The sequence below is a fragment of the Ascaphus truei genome, chromosome 7 (genome assembly GCF_040206685.1).
Source record: "Ascaphus truei isolate aAscTru1 chromosome 7, aAscTru1.hap1, whole genome shotgun sequence".
NCBI classification, from domain to species: domain Eukaryota; kingdom Metazoa; phylum Chordata; class Amphibia; order Anura; family Ascaphidae; genus Ascaphus; species Ascaphus truei.
The window spans coordinates 85,860,412-85,876,640 of record NC_134489.1 but is presented as its reverse complement, the minus strand read 5'-3'; the positions used below and the strand labels follow the sequence as shown (position 1 = coordinate 85,876,640).

General features: G+C 39.3%; 1 protein-coding gene across 6 annotated transcripts in view; it reads left to right on the top strand.

Annotated features, from left to right (window-relative positions):
• The window catches only part of GPD2 (glycerol-3-phosphate dehydrogenase 2), a 183,579-nt gene extending 173,411 nt beyond the window's left edge, over positions 1-10,168 (top strand). For all 6 annotated transcript variants that reach the window (XM_075609355.1, XM_075609356.1, XM_075609354.1 and 3 more), the window contains one exon: positions 8,589-10,168. Coding sequence is in view for 1 of the 6 variants with exons in the window: in XM_075609357.1 (XP_075465472.1) it covers positions 8,589-8,598 (10 nt within the window). In the remaining 5 variants the exon portion in view is untranslated. The remainder of the gene's footprint in view (positions 1-8,588) is intronic.
• The last annotated feature ends 6,061 nt before the right edge of the window (positions 10,169-16,229 follow it).

The window sequence follows — 16,229 nt, the reverse complement described above, 5'->3', positions numbered from 1 at the left end:
CAGCCCCCTAGCAACAGCCCGGCTCTCTCCATGCTTGGGGAAATCCTGCGCCCCCCCCCCCCCAAGCCGTTCAGGTCACTAGTTCCAGAGAGGTAATATCAGACACATACATGTACATTACCTCTAATGTTTTATTGGACAGAGTATCCAAATACAGGACAGTCCAGTTCAATACTGGACACCTGGCAACCCTAATCAGACTGCCCCACAGAGCTAATCCCTGCTGCTGGGTGATGCCCCAGTAACATTCTCACAACTTCCCCGGGCAGAGGAGAATATCATATATTATAAACTATGCATCACGTATCTCATCCCCCAACTCCTCTTAATGACCCTCCTTAAATTGCAAGCTGATGAAAATAGTGAAACACTTGGTGCCAAGACCTTGATACAGTGATGTAAAGAGACGCAAGGAAAACTTGAAAAAGGACAAGAACGTTAACATTTGTCTTTGGAGTGTGTTTCACATAGGGGCATAAAGATGAAATTCAGCTGTGACTCATTCCTAATTCTGACCCAGGTCACCTTTGAGGTTATTGGTTACTTTCTCTTACTGGGATCACATTTACATTCTGAGGTTTTCTTTGGAAAATGTCCTATTGTTTCACAAAACGATTATAAAAAATATACAAGAACTCACAAATTTGTGTAATTGGTTTATACAATTGTTGTCTCCTAATGTCAACAACTCTATTCAGGCTCCGATTTACTAAACAGTGTTAAGTCCTGAAGCATCCAGGCTGTGAATGGGCTGTAAAACCTCGTACAACTTTGCAGCACTGCTTTGCGAACATGATCCTAAGGGGCTTATTTATTAAAGTCAATGGAAGTTTCTGTGTGATAGTTTAATCAATAACCCCTTGGGTCTTTTTATAACATATTAAGTTTGCATGTTCAAGCAACATCACACTTGCATTTCCTGCACATGCTTTTGTAATGTCTTATGTTGCTATTGTCAAAATGCTGAATTACAAAGCACACATGTACAGTATGCACTTATTTTTTTATTTATAAAATGTTTTACCAGGAAGTAATACATTGAGAGTTACCTCTCGTTTTCAAGTATGTCCTGGGCATAGTTAATATGACAAATAATACATGGTTACAAATACATAGTTACATAAGTGAACAGAGTATACATTATATACAAGACATAGCATGCACAGTTAGAGATAATATATATTATAGGCGTATGTAACAGTTACAGACCAGATTAAAATGTGAGACAGCCTTAGTTTTGAAAGAACTTAGGCTGGTGGCGGCTGTGAGAGTCTCCGGTAGAATATTCCAGTGTTGGGGGGCACGGTAAGAGAAGGAGGAGCGGCCAGATAATTTGCTGAACCTTGGGACCATTAACAGTCTTTTGGAGTCAGATCTCAGATGATAAGTGTTGCATGTGGTAGGGGTGAGGAGCTTATTCAGATAGACGGGTAGCTTGCGAGAAAGTATTTGAAGACAAGACAGGTGAACTTTGCACCTAGACTCAAGTAATGACAAATCTAGTTCTTTAAGCATTTCAGTGATGTGTGTTGTAGTTGCATTGGAAAGCAAAACGGCATATTTAATTGTAGAGGGTATTAAGTTTGCTAAGGTGGGTTTGGGGTGCCGAGCCGTATACTATGTCACCATAGTCGATGATTGGCATTAGCATCTGCTGTGCGATACGTTTTCTGACCAGCAGACTTAGGGAGGATTTGTTCCTGTAAAGTACACCTAGTTTGGCATAGGTTTTGGATGTCAGAGTATCAATGTGCATCCCGAATGTTGAATGGGAGTCAAACCATATGCCCAAATATTTGAAACTAGTAACAAGAGTTAGGGTGGTTTTAGCGTTGGTTCTGATCTGGACCTCAGTCATTGGAAGCTTAATTTTTTTAGCCCTGGTCCCAAATACCATTGTTACAGTCTTCTCAGTGTTTAAAAACAGTTTGTTTTAGGAAATCCAATTTTCACGTCTCAAAAACTTGGACTGAAGTATGTGTTCAAGGTCTGAGAGGCTAGGGCTGTGTGCATATAAGATTGTGTCATCTGCATACTTGTGTATTGAAGCTCCCTTGCAAGCTGTAGGAAGGTCATTGATGAACACTGAGAAGAGTAGGGGCCCCATAACCGAGCCTTGCGGGACACCACACGTGATATCCAAGGGGTTGGAGTTAGAGCCTGAGATGGACAAATGTTGGGATCTACCTGATAGTTTGGAATGAAACCAGTTTAAAGCATGCTACCCTATTCCTTAGCACTTGAGTTTGTTAAGCAAGATAACATGATCAACAGTATCAAAAGCCTTTGCAAAATCTAGGAATATTGGACCAGTGAGTTGTCCCCGTTCCATTCCACTCTGGATTTCATTGCAAACTTTTGGCAGGGTAGTTACCGTGGAGTGTTTGGGGTCGAAAGCCAGATTGGAATTGGCTAGGGAAATTTGTTTTGGTATAGTAATCGCTTAATTGCTAGTGGACACATTTTTCCATGACTTTGGATAGAATTGGGAGAAGTGAGATTGGCCTGAAGTTTGAGACAGTGTTTTTGTCCCCACTTTTGAAGATTGGGACAACTCTGGCAGTTTTCCAGGTCTTAGGGATATGACCTGCAGACAGAATAGAGTTGACTATGGAAACAATTGCTTTGGCAATGGCTGGGGCACCAAGTCTTATGAACTTAGATTGCAATAAGTTAGGTCCACATTGGCTGCTTAGTTTTAGTTTGAGGAGCGCTTGTGTAATCTCCTCTTCGGATACTGGGACAAATGGAAAATTGTGAGCAGTATTGGGAGAGGGTTGGACTAAAGGGGTACTTTCAGAATGAGGTTCATGTTTGTGGTTTGGGTTGCGTTTTGCTAATAAATTAGTAGCACATCCCACAAAGTAATCATTGAATGCATTTGCAATGTCAGTGGGATTTGTCAGAGTAATATCCTCCTTAGTGATATTACATGTTTGTTGATGGAAGGCTGGAATATATTGTTGATAACTTTCCAGAAGTTAGCTGGGCTTTATGTATTTTGGTGAAGATTGTCAGAGTAATATTGTGCTTTTGCATGTCTTGTTTGCCTTGAGCACATATTCCACAGGCATCTGTAGTGATTAAGATCCTTGGTAGTGCCAGTCACTTTGTAGCTTTTCCACAAGGCATCCCTGAAATGGTAGAGCGCAATACGGTCAGTTGTAACCCACGGAAGGTGGGCCCCCGTACTATTTTTCTGCATAGTGGAGCATGAGTATCACAGAGTTTTAAGAACTCGGATTGGAAATAGTCGAGCGCTGAATCAGGGTCGGAATTAAGTCGATTCTGTACCAAGGCCATTGGTGAAGTCTGCCAGAAACTGTTGTGGGTTAAAGTTTCTAAATGTTCTAGTGAGGCGAACTTTAGGGCTTGATTGGGGTGGTTTAATTTTCCTTACACAGTACACTATTGCATGGTCACTGAAAATGTCAGGAAGAATGCCAGAGGATTGGATTCTGCTGGGATTTGAGGAGAGAATCCAGTCTAGCAAGGAATGGTTGTGAGATTTCAGGTTTGTCTGTGCGGTTGGAAATAAGTTGCGTTAGGTTAAGTGACTTGAGTTGCATCTGGATTTTTGTCGTTGATGGCCCTTGAGGACTGCAGTAGGCCACCCCTACACTAGATATAATAAAAAGTGACAATATATCCTGTCTTCTATGGTTTAAAAAATGTGAAAGTTAAAAGTGTTTATTTTTGTAAATAATGTATCTATCTAAAGTTGAGAGAACACACATACACATTTAGAAACCCATAGGAATATATAGCTGTTTAGATGTTTATTAATAACAATAAATATGTAGGTGTTTAGATGTTTATAATGTTTCTTATTTAATAAACTATAAATGAGACAGATGTACATATTAATACATTAACACTGCTCAAAAATATGCAAGTTGGGTCAGATAAATATTTTAAAAGTATGAATGACAGGAAGCACTGATTTATGATTTGAGAATACATGTGTTAATCCAGGGGTGCTCAACTTCTATTCTCAAGCCCCCCCAACAGGTCAGGTTTTAAGGATATCCCAGCTTCAGCACAGGTGGCTCTGATTGGGCCACCTGTGCTGAAGCAGGGACTGATTAAACCACCTACATTTGCTGAAGCTGGGAAATTCTGAAAACCTAACCTGTTGAGGGGGGGGGGGACGGGACTTGAGGTATGGAGTTGAGCACCCCTGTGTTAATCTATCTGAAATTGTTATGCTTACTTCCTGATGTACTAGTTAATGTCTGCTAACCGTGCAAAAAATCTACAATTTTCCTTTCCACGACCAATGAATTATAAAGCAGAAAAAGCTTTCTACAGTAGCCTTATTTAAAAGACTCCATTTGAAACAAGGCAAAACCACCTTTTTAACTCTGCAGGATGTCACAGTTAACCGCCATTTAAAAGCTACATGTACTCCAAACTAGTGGATCAATCTGGTGTTTTTGAACGGTAACTGGAAGCAAGTTATTTGTTTCAATTTTTTATTACCTCCTTATATACTGAATGTTGTTTTCCTGTGCTACTACTTGCTCTAGCCTTGAAATAGGTATTTTATTTTATAATGCATTACACACTGTTCATGGAATTTCCAGTCCGCAATATGACTAATACAATTATACAATGATAGCTAAATCTTAAGAAACGTCTCTATATTTAGCACTGGGGGACCCACTTGTTCTCAAGATACTTACTTGTGTATATTCTGGCTTTCTCGCTGGACATTTAAAGAAGCAATCCAAGCCGTTGAAATTATTATAATTTTTTTAAAATATATAATTGAAGGAGGGCATCTCCGGGGCTGAACCCCTTTAATTTCTGCTCCGGTGGCCCCATACTTCCAGAGATACTTACCTCCAAAGTAGGTGCTGGTAGCTGCTCTGGACCAGCAAGCAGGCCTTTCAAGTTTGAAGCTCCAGCGTCACATGGGCCAATAGGAAGCTGCACTGATGATGTCATGGCTTCCTATTGGCCCGCAGGGCCTGAGATCTCTGAACAGCAGACATATTGTGAACCCTGGTATCCGAGGAGAGTGGCTACCAGCACCTAATTCACAGGTAAGTACTCCGAAAACAGGGGGTCCCCAGAGCTAAATTAACTGGGTTCATCTCGGAATACTCCCTGCTTCAATCCTATATATAAAAAATAAAAATTCGCTCCCTTGGATTGCCTTTTTAAATGATACCGTATATCCCTATACAGATAACTACACCGGGGAAGTATCTCGGGAACTGGTGGGTCCCTGGAGCTAAATATAACGCGACTCAGGTCTGGAAGAACCAGTTCAAATGCTGTAATAAATGTAACCCTCCTTACCCGGCTCCAAAAGAGTTTACATCAGATTGACATGGCTGCACTCAGTCTCTCATATCTGTTCAGAGCGCTGGGTAGGTGCAAGCTGAATGAGGATGGACGCCAGGAACTTTTATACCACAAAAAGAGCTGTATTCAACATCCGTTTATAAGGCTCCACATACAAGGAGAGGCTTCGAACGTGACAGTTAACGGGTGGCAAACAATATAGTTGTGCGGTGCCTTTTCCCCTTGTAGCTCTCACTACAATGATAGCGAGGTACTTGACTTAGCTGAGCATCACCCCCTTTGTAGCTCTCACTTTTACACTGGGGAGGTACTTGTCCTATTACCCACAGTAAGGGTTAACATGGCAGTCTCTTGCATAGTGTTTGTAATGCGCCATGTTAAATAGACCTCTCTGGAATACACTTCGGGCTGCCGAGTTTGGAATCTGCAGGTTTTTCCAAACCTACAGTATCTGATCAGGATTTCACTAGGGATCTTCCGGTTGAGCCTATCCAAACACACTCCGGATTTGCTAACACTGAACTCCTTACTTAAAGCATGATTTATCCTGTTTAGAAGTGAGAACAATCTCAGGCCTACACTACTGGAACTTACTTAAAGGGCACGTTCCTTAAGTGTAAACAACAAAGGGTGACAGAACACATCTCAATAAGTTAATCTATATACAGGACTCACAGTTAGGCTCCAAGGAGAACTCTGAAGAACTTGTTTCTAGAACATTGGGTAGAGCTATATACAGATGTAGCCGGTCTATCGATTCTCAACACTGCGATCGAGCGCGGTACTGTGACCTGCACCATTTGTGTTCCGGGAGGAATAATGCTGTGGGAGGTCCCATTGAAAGGAATGGACCCCCCACAGTGCAATCACGACTGCCACTTCCCCCAGCGTCATCGTTGCTGCCACCTCCCCCAGCGCCATTGTGGCTGCCATGTCCCCCAGTGTAATCGCGGCTGCCACCTCTCCCAGTGCCATCACTGCTGCTACCTCCCCCAGTGCCGTCGCTACTGCTACCTCCCCCAGCGCTGTTGCGGCTGCCACTTCCCCCAGCGCCATCGCTTCCGCCACCTCCCCCAGTGCTATCACGGCTACCACCTCCCCCAGTGCCATCGCGGCTGCCACCTCCCACAGCTACACTTTTTCTGCCGTTTGAGTGTGCCACCAGGAACAGACTGGCTACATCTGTATACCCTTCTATCTCCCTATAATGACATAGCTGTCACAAGACATACAAGGGAGTGGCTATCCCTTTTGCATAGTTATCCTACATCACATAATGAGTAGGAGAGAACCTGAGTGAGCCCATACAGTTAACCCATTAAGGCCATTAACCCCTTATCTACAATAGTTGTCCCCAAAGGAGGGGTACACAAACAAATAAATAATAAGACTATATATATCGAGTATACAAGGAATCCGCAGCTCTCGCCAGTATGATACAATAAGAAAAATTTACGTATTCAAACCATGTGGTGAACCATGAAAAAATTGGGCAAAGTTTCGGACCTCACATGGTCCGAAACATTGCCCAATTTTTTCATGGTTTGCCACATGGTTTGAATACGTAAATTGTTCTTATTGCATCATACTGGCGAGTGCTGCGGATTCCTTGTTCACTATATTTACAGGACTGATTGGTGATCCTGTCCTTCTGCCTGCACCCCATTCCAAGTTAAGTATTTTTCATTTATTTTTCTATTGTGTGCACCAGGCATCTGTAATTTTTTTGTGTGTATATATATATATATATATATATATATATATATATATATATATATATATATATATATATATATATATATATATATATATACGAGCTTGAGACAAAAGGTGGCACTGAGTGCTCATTTGCATGTCATTTCCCAGAATCCCTTGCTGTAGTGGAAGCGCTGTTTGCTGGGCGATAATGGGGAAAGACAGGGTTGCAGACCTGTCTAAGACATGCAAATGAACATACAGTAATATTTACAGTTGCTTTATGCTTTACTGTGGAGGGTTTTTGTCACTTTTTTTTTACCCACCATAACCTTAATAATTGTGGTGATTTTATATATATATATATATATATATATATAGATATAGATATAGATATATAGATATCTATATATATATATATATACATTGAGTAGGCTGGATTGCTGCTTTAAAATGTAATAAAGAAAAAGTAGCAATTCTATTTGTTAATGCCCCAATCCAATGTACATTTACACCACACTATCTTGTGTAATTACCAGTGCAGTGCAAATTGTTGCTTCTTTGTCTTTCCATATGTTGTACTGTATTTATATGTTTTGACAAACAAATTGTATCATATCTCACAAACAGTCCAAGTGTGAATAGAAATCCCGGCAGGAACTATGTAGTAGTAAAGGTTAGGGGGTTTAGTAATAAGTTGTAAGTAATGTAAAGAAAAACATGAGCCACTGCAATCCAAGTATATTTCTATTTCATAACCTATTGATACAACATAAAGCTCTTTTACATCTATATATTAAATCGTTTTGGAACTGAAGTTCAGAAGTTGAAACCGACAAAAAAACATTCAAACTATTTCAAAAGAGCAGATTCTAGGGGTTAGGCTAAACTGAATGTGTATTATAGCAGTCGTGTTGTGGATATCTGCATTGTTTATGGGCATATCACATGTAATATGAATATACTGTAGTATACTATAAATATCAATGATCTTAAGGGGGGTCTGTTGAAAGAAAGGAAAATGTAAAATACAATATGTAATGTAATATATATTGTTGATATGGTATTCAATTATAAAATTGTATTCATTGGGAAGTTAAATTGTGCCTGTGTCCATATGCGATTTGAGGTTTTAAACCAAGTACGTTTGCGAATCTTAAGCAGAACAGTATTTTTTCAAACCAACATTAAACATTAATCTTATCATGGAAATTCTCCCCAACTCTGGAAAAAAAAGAATCACGTTATACAAAAATCATGATATTTTCTACGGTACATGTACCTACTGTATAACAATATTGTAATATTGACTTCATAAATGTATATATGTACAGTTTTCGAAGTAATTTGCAGAAATGTTGTACTGCGGAATTCGTTCAAAACCTATAAATTAGGTTTGTTAAGAAAATAGTTGTTTCTGTGCTCATTCATTATAATGATATTTGTTGGTGGAAACGTAACATTCATCGATTGATCAAAAGGAAAAATAAATTTCCCATTTATAACATATTGTTCATCTAGCACTTTATTATAATACCAGTACTAACATAATCCTCTTGCTTTTTTTTTTTTTTTGGCAGGAAAGAATAACAGATTAAAGAGAGAAGACTGGAGTTTCCATTTTGTGAATAACAATGCAGTTCAGTAGGCAACATAATAATTGCACTTTCTTGTTTAGCTGGAGAAAACACCAGCAATGTTGTTTCAAAACATGTTTAATAAGCAATTGAAACTGACCAAACTTCTTTTATCAGATGCAATGTATTTCAAATAAGCAACATGGGTTGTGAAATGCAATCTAGTGTAAGGATAGCCAACTCCAGTCCTCAAGGGCCACCAACCAATAGAGCTGGTATTAGGGATATCCCTGGTTCAGCACAGGGACACAATCAGTGACTCAGTTGTTCACTTAGCTACCGACTGAGCCACCTGTGCTGAAGCAGGGATATATTCCCAATACCTGGCCTGTTGGTGATCCTTGAGGACTGGAGTTGCCCATCCTTGATCTAGTGAATATGACTCAGGTGAATATTTGACATAAGCATACTAAGCCATGCCTTAAGGGGTTAAATAGCACAGTGAACCCCACACTTCTTGCTTTGCATTGCAAGCCACCAGTCTAATACGTTTCCCCTAGCATTTAATAGATAGTCTGGGGCAACACTCTGATACTCGACAAATACATAATGTTTATAATTCCATAATAGGCTTATATGGGTTTTTACTAATATTTCCCAAACTCCAACTGCAAAATGTGGGCAAGAACAGCGCAAAAGAATTGGATCAGAATTATCAATGGAAAACCTGCTTTTCGCAGGATTCAGTTTCTTTGATAATTATTACAGGTAGTCTTCGCTATCCAACGTTTCACTTTACTGTACATCGAACGGCAGATCCAACGCTTTACAATGCAACCCTATGGGCCATTTTTTGACACGTCGGAATGCGTTATCCAATGCTCACCGACACTGATTAATGTGGGACTCACTTTACAACGGTTTCACTATCCAACGCTACTTCCAGAACGGATTCCATTGGATAACTGAGGACTGCCTGTATGTTGATTTTTGCCCTGGGCTTATTCCTGTTTTGCAGCAGTCACATTAGTAAATAACCCTCTAAATTCTAGGTATATGAATGGGCCTAGCCACCCAAATAAGATTTTACATATTGGTTCTGCTATCAAAATTTTAATCATATGATATATGTGATTTTTCCTACAAGTCCTTCGGCGATAGTTTTTACACCCTAAAGATTAATTTAAAGACAAAATTGGCAGCTTTGGCCTGAAATTCAACCTAAAGGAATCATTTTATATATGCATAATTTCCCAACAAATTAGCAGTGTACATGGCTTCATTTTTTCCTCTGCTTGTGAAAGGGAGTCACAGAGATTTGTGTGATGATTTGGGAGTCAAGTTAGCCATTTGCTCTGGACTGTTGTAAATCTTATATAACTAAAGAACTGATATCAAACATGTGAAACTTGATAAACAAGTTGCTTATATTTGATGTAGACTTCAAATATATGTTGTTAATGTTGTATGCTTTATATACAGACTGTGTTTTAATTCCATCCATTAAAAAAGGTTCCCTTTTGCTGTTATGTTTCAGTTAAAGAAATGAAAAACAAAAAGGAATAAACATATTACTACAATTACTGTCAGCATTACTAAAAAAGTGTTTTTAATCGTCTCTCATGCTGCCAATGCCTGATTCACTATACCTTCTATTGTCAGGATTCAGACTCATGTACACAAACACCAATAATGTAATGAAAAGCATTTCATATCAGTACTACCCAGGCCTGCAATGCAATGAGCTTATATATAATGTGTAAACAAGCCCTATACATCACACATTGTGGGGAAAAAAATAGGTATTTGTAATAGCTTTTTATACTGATAATTACAAGCCAGCGATCCATTCTGTCGAGTTCCTCTCATTTAGGTATACAGCTGAATGAAACAATTACTGATATGAAAACTCATACTTTATCAGACAGTGATTCTGTGATATTGATGAAAAATGTTTGTGAAGTGCAAGAAAGTGTCCTATTATTTTCAAAGCTCTATTAATGCCACCTCTGGGAATATAGGAGATGAATGGTTTAAACATATTTACTCAATCCGTAGAGCTTTATACTGTTGGAAAAAAGAGAGCGTGTACAGTTCACATCCTATTGTTTTGTACACTATCTAGGACACATATACAAATGATTTCAATCTAGCCAATAAAAACTTAGTGCATGAGATGTCGATTAATCATATATACATATAAAAAAACTAAATATTGAGAAAATAAAAATCTTACCACCTGTTAGTGAATGATAATATAATGTCATACTTTATTACACAAAAACCACCAAAGGAGAATATACCGCTCTCTAATATAACAAATAATCAACAGTGTTGGATATATAATATATAATATATATATTAACCTAAGTACCAATTTGGTACTGGGTGCAGTCTGAGTGCTGAACTGAAATCTATTTTCAAGGTTTAGAGGGAAGGCTGGTGTTAGCAGCCAGTCTCTAAAAAAGAAGCACTCTAATGATGCACACCAAGGTTTATTTAAAACTTATATTTAGTTTTAAATAAACCTTGGTGTGCATCATTAGAGTGCTTCTTTTTTTAGAGACTGGCTGCTAACACCGGCCTCCCCTCTAAACCTTGAAAATACATACTTTATTACATGGGGGTGATGAGATATACCATAGTACATATTGTTGCACTGCAGCAGAAATAAAGCCAACATTAACACTGAAAACAGTTTACAATGTGTATACTGTATGTAAATATGTACATGTTAAATACGTGTGAATGTGAACATCAAATATAAATCGGGAAAAAACAAATATTAAAACTTATTCCAGATCTCACATTCATTTAAAGAAAAACAAATCACACTGAAATGTTGAAATGACAAGGAAAGAGAATGTCACTTTTCAGAAACGTAGAGGACCCAGTTTCAGCATGAGGTTTACCAAGTTGATAAAAAACTAAATCCTGGTTAAGAATGACAAGAGTATTCACTTCTACATGAAAATGATCAGTGTGCAGGCTGGAACATGAACACAGAGGGATTTATCTATAATGAAAATTTTAACTAGAATACTAGATAGACTTTCCGTTCCAAAAGGGCTGGTAAAACCAGTTTGCAGGAATCTATGATTTGCAATACTTCCTTTGTTCTAGGGAAAAGGATTGCCACCTAGCAATAACTGGTGGGAATGCAAGCCTCTCAAAGAATATTGCTGTTAGCAAAAATAGTTGATGCGATAGTTGCAGTACCATGTGACCGGAAGCACGTAAACGGCCAATGTGCACTCGCCCCCTGCAGCATAGTTTTTCAGAAGTATGATGATCTGATGACCATGGATTATTGGAGCTATTCCAAGAACTAAACTCCGATGATCGCATTATACTTTTTCCTACTATGTTGTCTTACTGAGGAGTTAATGAGTTTCTGGGCCATTAAAGAAAGGGACTGTTCTACTAAACTCCCAGTTGTGCCACCATCCCTGTGGACTGTGGGAGCTCCTGAAGGTGGTCCTCCATTCCCTGAAAGCAATTGAGGGTGGTCCCTAATTGGATAGTTGGCCTTTGGTGAGAATGTGAATTAAGGGAAACTACAGCTTGGATGGCTATACTGGGTACATCAGAACCAAGGCTTTTACCTGGTCTCTACAGATTTGTTGCAATACCCTTGTAAGAAGGGAAGGGAGAAAAGTCATTTGGACGTTTCAGGTATATCCATGGGAATGCTAATGCATTCATTTTCCATGTCCCCTTTGTCCCGACTTGTCACACAAATCTCTGGATTTTTGCAGAAGAGGGAGTGGCAGAGAGGTCCACATCTATTTCTCCAAATGTTTCTTCCTCTTATAAGAACCACTCCCTCTTGAGAGACAATATGCTGAGAGTTAGCCTCTGATGAGATCTGCAATCTGCTTGGTGTCCTCCAGAACAAAAGTTGCTGAGAGGTAAATTTGTTTGCCAAGAACCTCAAACCAAATTTCTGGAGCTGCACTCTACAGGGCTCTGGAGTGAATGCCCCCCCCCATCTTTTTGATACAGGACACTGCTGTTCTGTTGTCCACCTGAATTGATACCTTTTTGCTGTAGTATAGCTCAGGAACTAGAGACTGAAGAGCTCAGTTGGCTGCTCTACACTCTAAAAAGATTTATATGAATGCAAACTTCTGCTTTGGACCGCACTCCATGTATAGTCCATTTTTGGGAAAATCACCCTCAACCTGAAAGAGACCCACCTGTTATGATCATATATGGCAGCAGTGTGGTACGGAATGTACTATGACGGTGTAAGAACAGATTTTTCTATATGGTAAACCCTATATTCTGTAACAGGCCCATTATGTAGTTGCATTGCTCTATCAATGTATCTAGATGCTGATGCAACTAAAAGTATGTTGTCTGTATAAATAAGGCACCACAACCCCTTGAGATGGAGATAAGCCAGTACTGACTTCATACAGTAATCCTAGTACTGTAAAAGGGTAAGGAGCGTTGAACAGGCCAATAACCATGCTTCCATTAATCGGACTGCCCCTTCCACTTGAACCTGAGAAGCCTCCGGTGTTTGGGAATTAGGATACATTGGAATTGCATGAAAAGCATCTTTAAAGTCTATTTTCACATAGAAGGAATTGGGTTGAATTAGAGTTGGTGTTTTCGATAGACCCTCCATTCTGAATCTGTTTTGTTTTAAAATTTGTGTAGGTTCTTTACATTTATTAAACTAGAAGGGGTGTAACTGGGTGCTACTAACAGTGTTGTGATCTATATAGTGCAAAAATCAGTGTGCTAAAAACTTAGCAAGTGCTTAGAAAGAGATAATGAATATACAGTATGTGATTGTGAAGTGAATAAATACTTCAACACATAAGTGAAAATAAAAATGTAAATAAATCTATAATTGAATAAATACCCACCACCAACAAAAAATGCAATATATAATGTGTTAATTTTTTTGAAAAGCAGCTCAAAAAAACACTTTAGGACCGTTCCTCAGATCCTTTGATTGTAGTGATGTCTTCCAAGTAAGGGGAGCACAGAGTTTCACAAAGTTGGTATATAAATCGATAGAAAAATATAATAGTGTAACTAGTTTACAACTTAGACTAATGTATCAGATTGTGTCTGTCTCACGCACATAATTCCGACAGGTATACAGCATATCAGAGACATCTTCTTTCTCTGATCGGAACAGGGATATCTCTCCGATGTAATATCTCCTTAGTTTACTCCCACTGCCAGAATCCTCCAACAGATCTCAAATAAAGAAAGGCTAGAAATATTGTAGTTAGTCTACAAAATGTTATACTTTATACAACACATATAAAATGTGGCAACAACAACATGAGATATCGCTCACTGATAGGTATGATTAACACTTATATGAAAATTGAATTTAGCCTGAGGTATCAGAGTGGATACCGTGTGCTACCTATGTGCTGATTGAAATGTATTTTCAAAAAAAGGAGAGGGGCTTTATATTGTAAAGCCTTTCTCCAGCAAGAAGCACATTTATGGTGCACACCAAGGCTGTTAAAACTTAACATTTATTTATGCCATGATTAAAATAATGGTACACATATATAATAAACTTAACATCAAAAATTAAACTGTGTGTATCGTGTTCTGTGACAGGGCTGCTTGTACTATTGTGAAAGTTAAATGCATGTTTGCTTTTTGGGATCAAGTGCACCACCTTTCTTTCTTTCTGTTTTGCTTTTTGCTGGGCCCAGTGATTTTTTTTGTTTCCTTTATCTGAAACTTTACTAACCTTTAATGTGGTGTCCTGAGGTCAGTCAGTATAATGCAGGTATAGTTAATGTTAAACACAGTTTGATGTTACACAGCCATGGGCAGTCTCTGTTAAAAAGGAAAAGGGTGTTTCCTTCCTGCATACCATCCAGGGTGGATTATACCATGGTATGGGGGGGGGGGGGGGTTAAAGTTAGTGATAATGAATGTCATTTATTTTGCAGGGTAAAGACATGCATGGGATGTTTGTGAAAGGTACTGTGTTTTGGGGCTTGCTATAGAAAATTGTAGGTTGTGTGAAGTATATTATGTTTGCTAATTGTGTAAGTTTTGGGAGACAACTCCCCTGTGTGGTTTACTTTATTTGGTTTTGTCCTAATTAACCAGTAATAAAAGGGAGGGGGTTCCTTTCCCTGGGGTCTCTTTCTGCACTCCATGTTGCTGCTATGTGATATGAGGTTGTCTCTTTCTACACTCCTTGTTGCTGCTGTGTGATATGAGGTTGTCTCTTTCTGCACTCCTTGTTGCTGCTATGTGAGGTTGTCTCTTTCTGCACTCCTTGTTGCTGTTATATGATATGAGGTTGTTCTCTTTCTGCACTCCTTGTTGCTGCTATGTGATATGAGGTTGTCTCTTTCTGCACTCCTAGTTGCTGCTATGTGATATGAGGATGTCTGTGGAGCTTCAGTGAAAGGATGCAAACTTTCTAATGCAGATATTGCTGGCTACTCTGTGGCTGGAGACATCACACTGGGGGAACTGGTTGTTGTACACCTGAATGTGGAATACCTAATAAAAAGAAGGTTCAGAGAACAGCAAAAGCCTCTTTCATTCCTCCCAGGGTCTGATGCTGTGCTTCTTTAAATAAAAAGGCTGGGACGCAACCTTTTACAGTTCTTAAAAAACTTTGTTTGGTAAAGGGATGCGAATATAAGACTGTTATGAATACATATCCATCTGGGTTATCTCTGTCATGTAATATTTATATATAGTAATCCTACAACGATGGATAAATGTATCCTACTGTGTACAAACACTGGGATTGGGCTGACAAGGGTTAATTCCCAAGGAGATTGACCCTACCATAAATGTAATAAATGGTCCTCCCACCATGTGTTCACTGATGAGACAAAAGGATATACTGATCACATAGAATTGTGGCTGTGATGTATTGATGATATTCTGCTAATTTGGAATGGTCCGGAACAATTGAGTGAATTCATCAATAAATTAAATACAAATAACCTAAATCTCAAACTAAGGGGCTTATGCAGAGAGCTACTTTAATGAAAGCCGCAATGGCAATAAAGTTGCCGTATGCAGGATACTCCGTTACCCCTGTGAAAACTTAGGGGCCTATGCACAGAACTGCGAGAATGGCCATTCGCCAGACTTAAAACTCTCCATGTTTTTGGCGGATTCCCCTCGCAGTATGCAGGAAGTTGCGCATATCTGTGAGAGGAATCCGGCAGAGAGATGGCGAGCCCTGGCGAGAATGGCTCCACTGGCGAGATCTGTCAGCAGAGAGCGAGATCCGCCTCTCTCTGCACAAATGTCGACGGCAAAAAAAAAATGTGTACATATCAATAGGATTGCTATTGTAGATGTGCAAGGGGTCTCCGGGGATGAACCGCGTTGGTTTTATGTCCGGGGAACCCCTGCTTCCAGAGATACAGGCCCCATTATGAGGTGCCGGTATCTCCTATGCATTGAGATAGCCCGATCACGTGACACGGGACATTTCCATTCATAGGAGATACTGGCACCTCATAAAGGTGACTGTATCTTGGGAAGCAGGGTGAACCCCACGGTTCATGTCCAGAGACCCTCTGCACATGTACACTAATAATAAAAATACAGTAATGCTGCTTCATTACCTTACCGGCTATCCGTTAAGGCAATGAAGGGGTTAAGTCACAGTAGCATGTT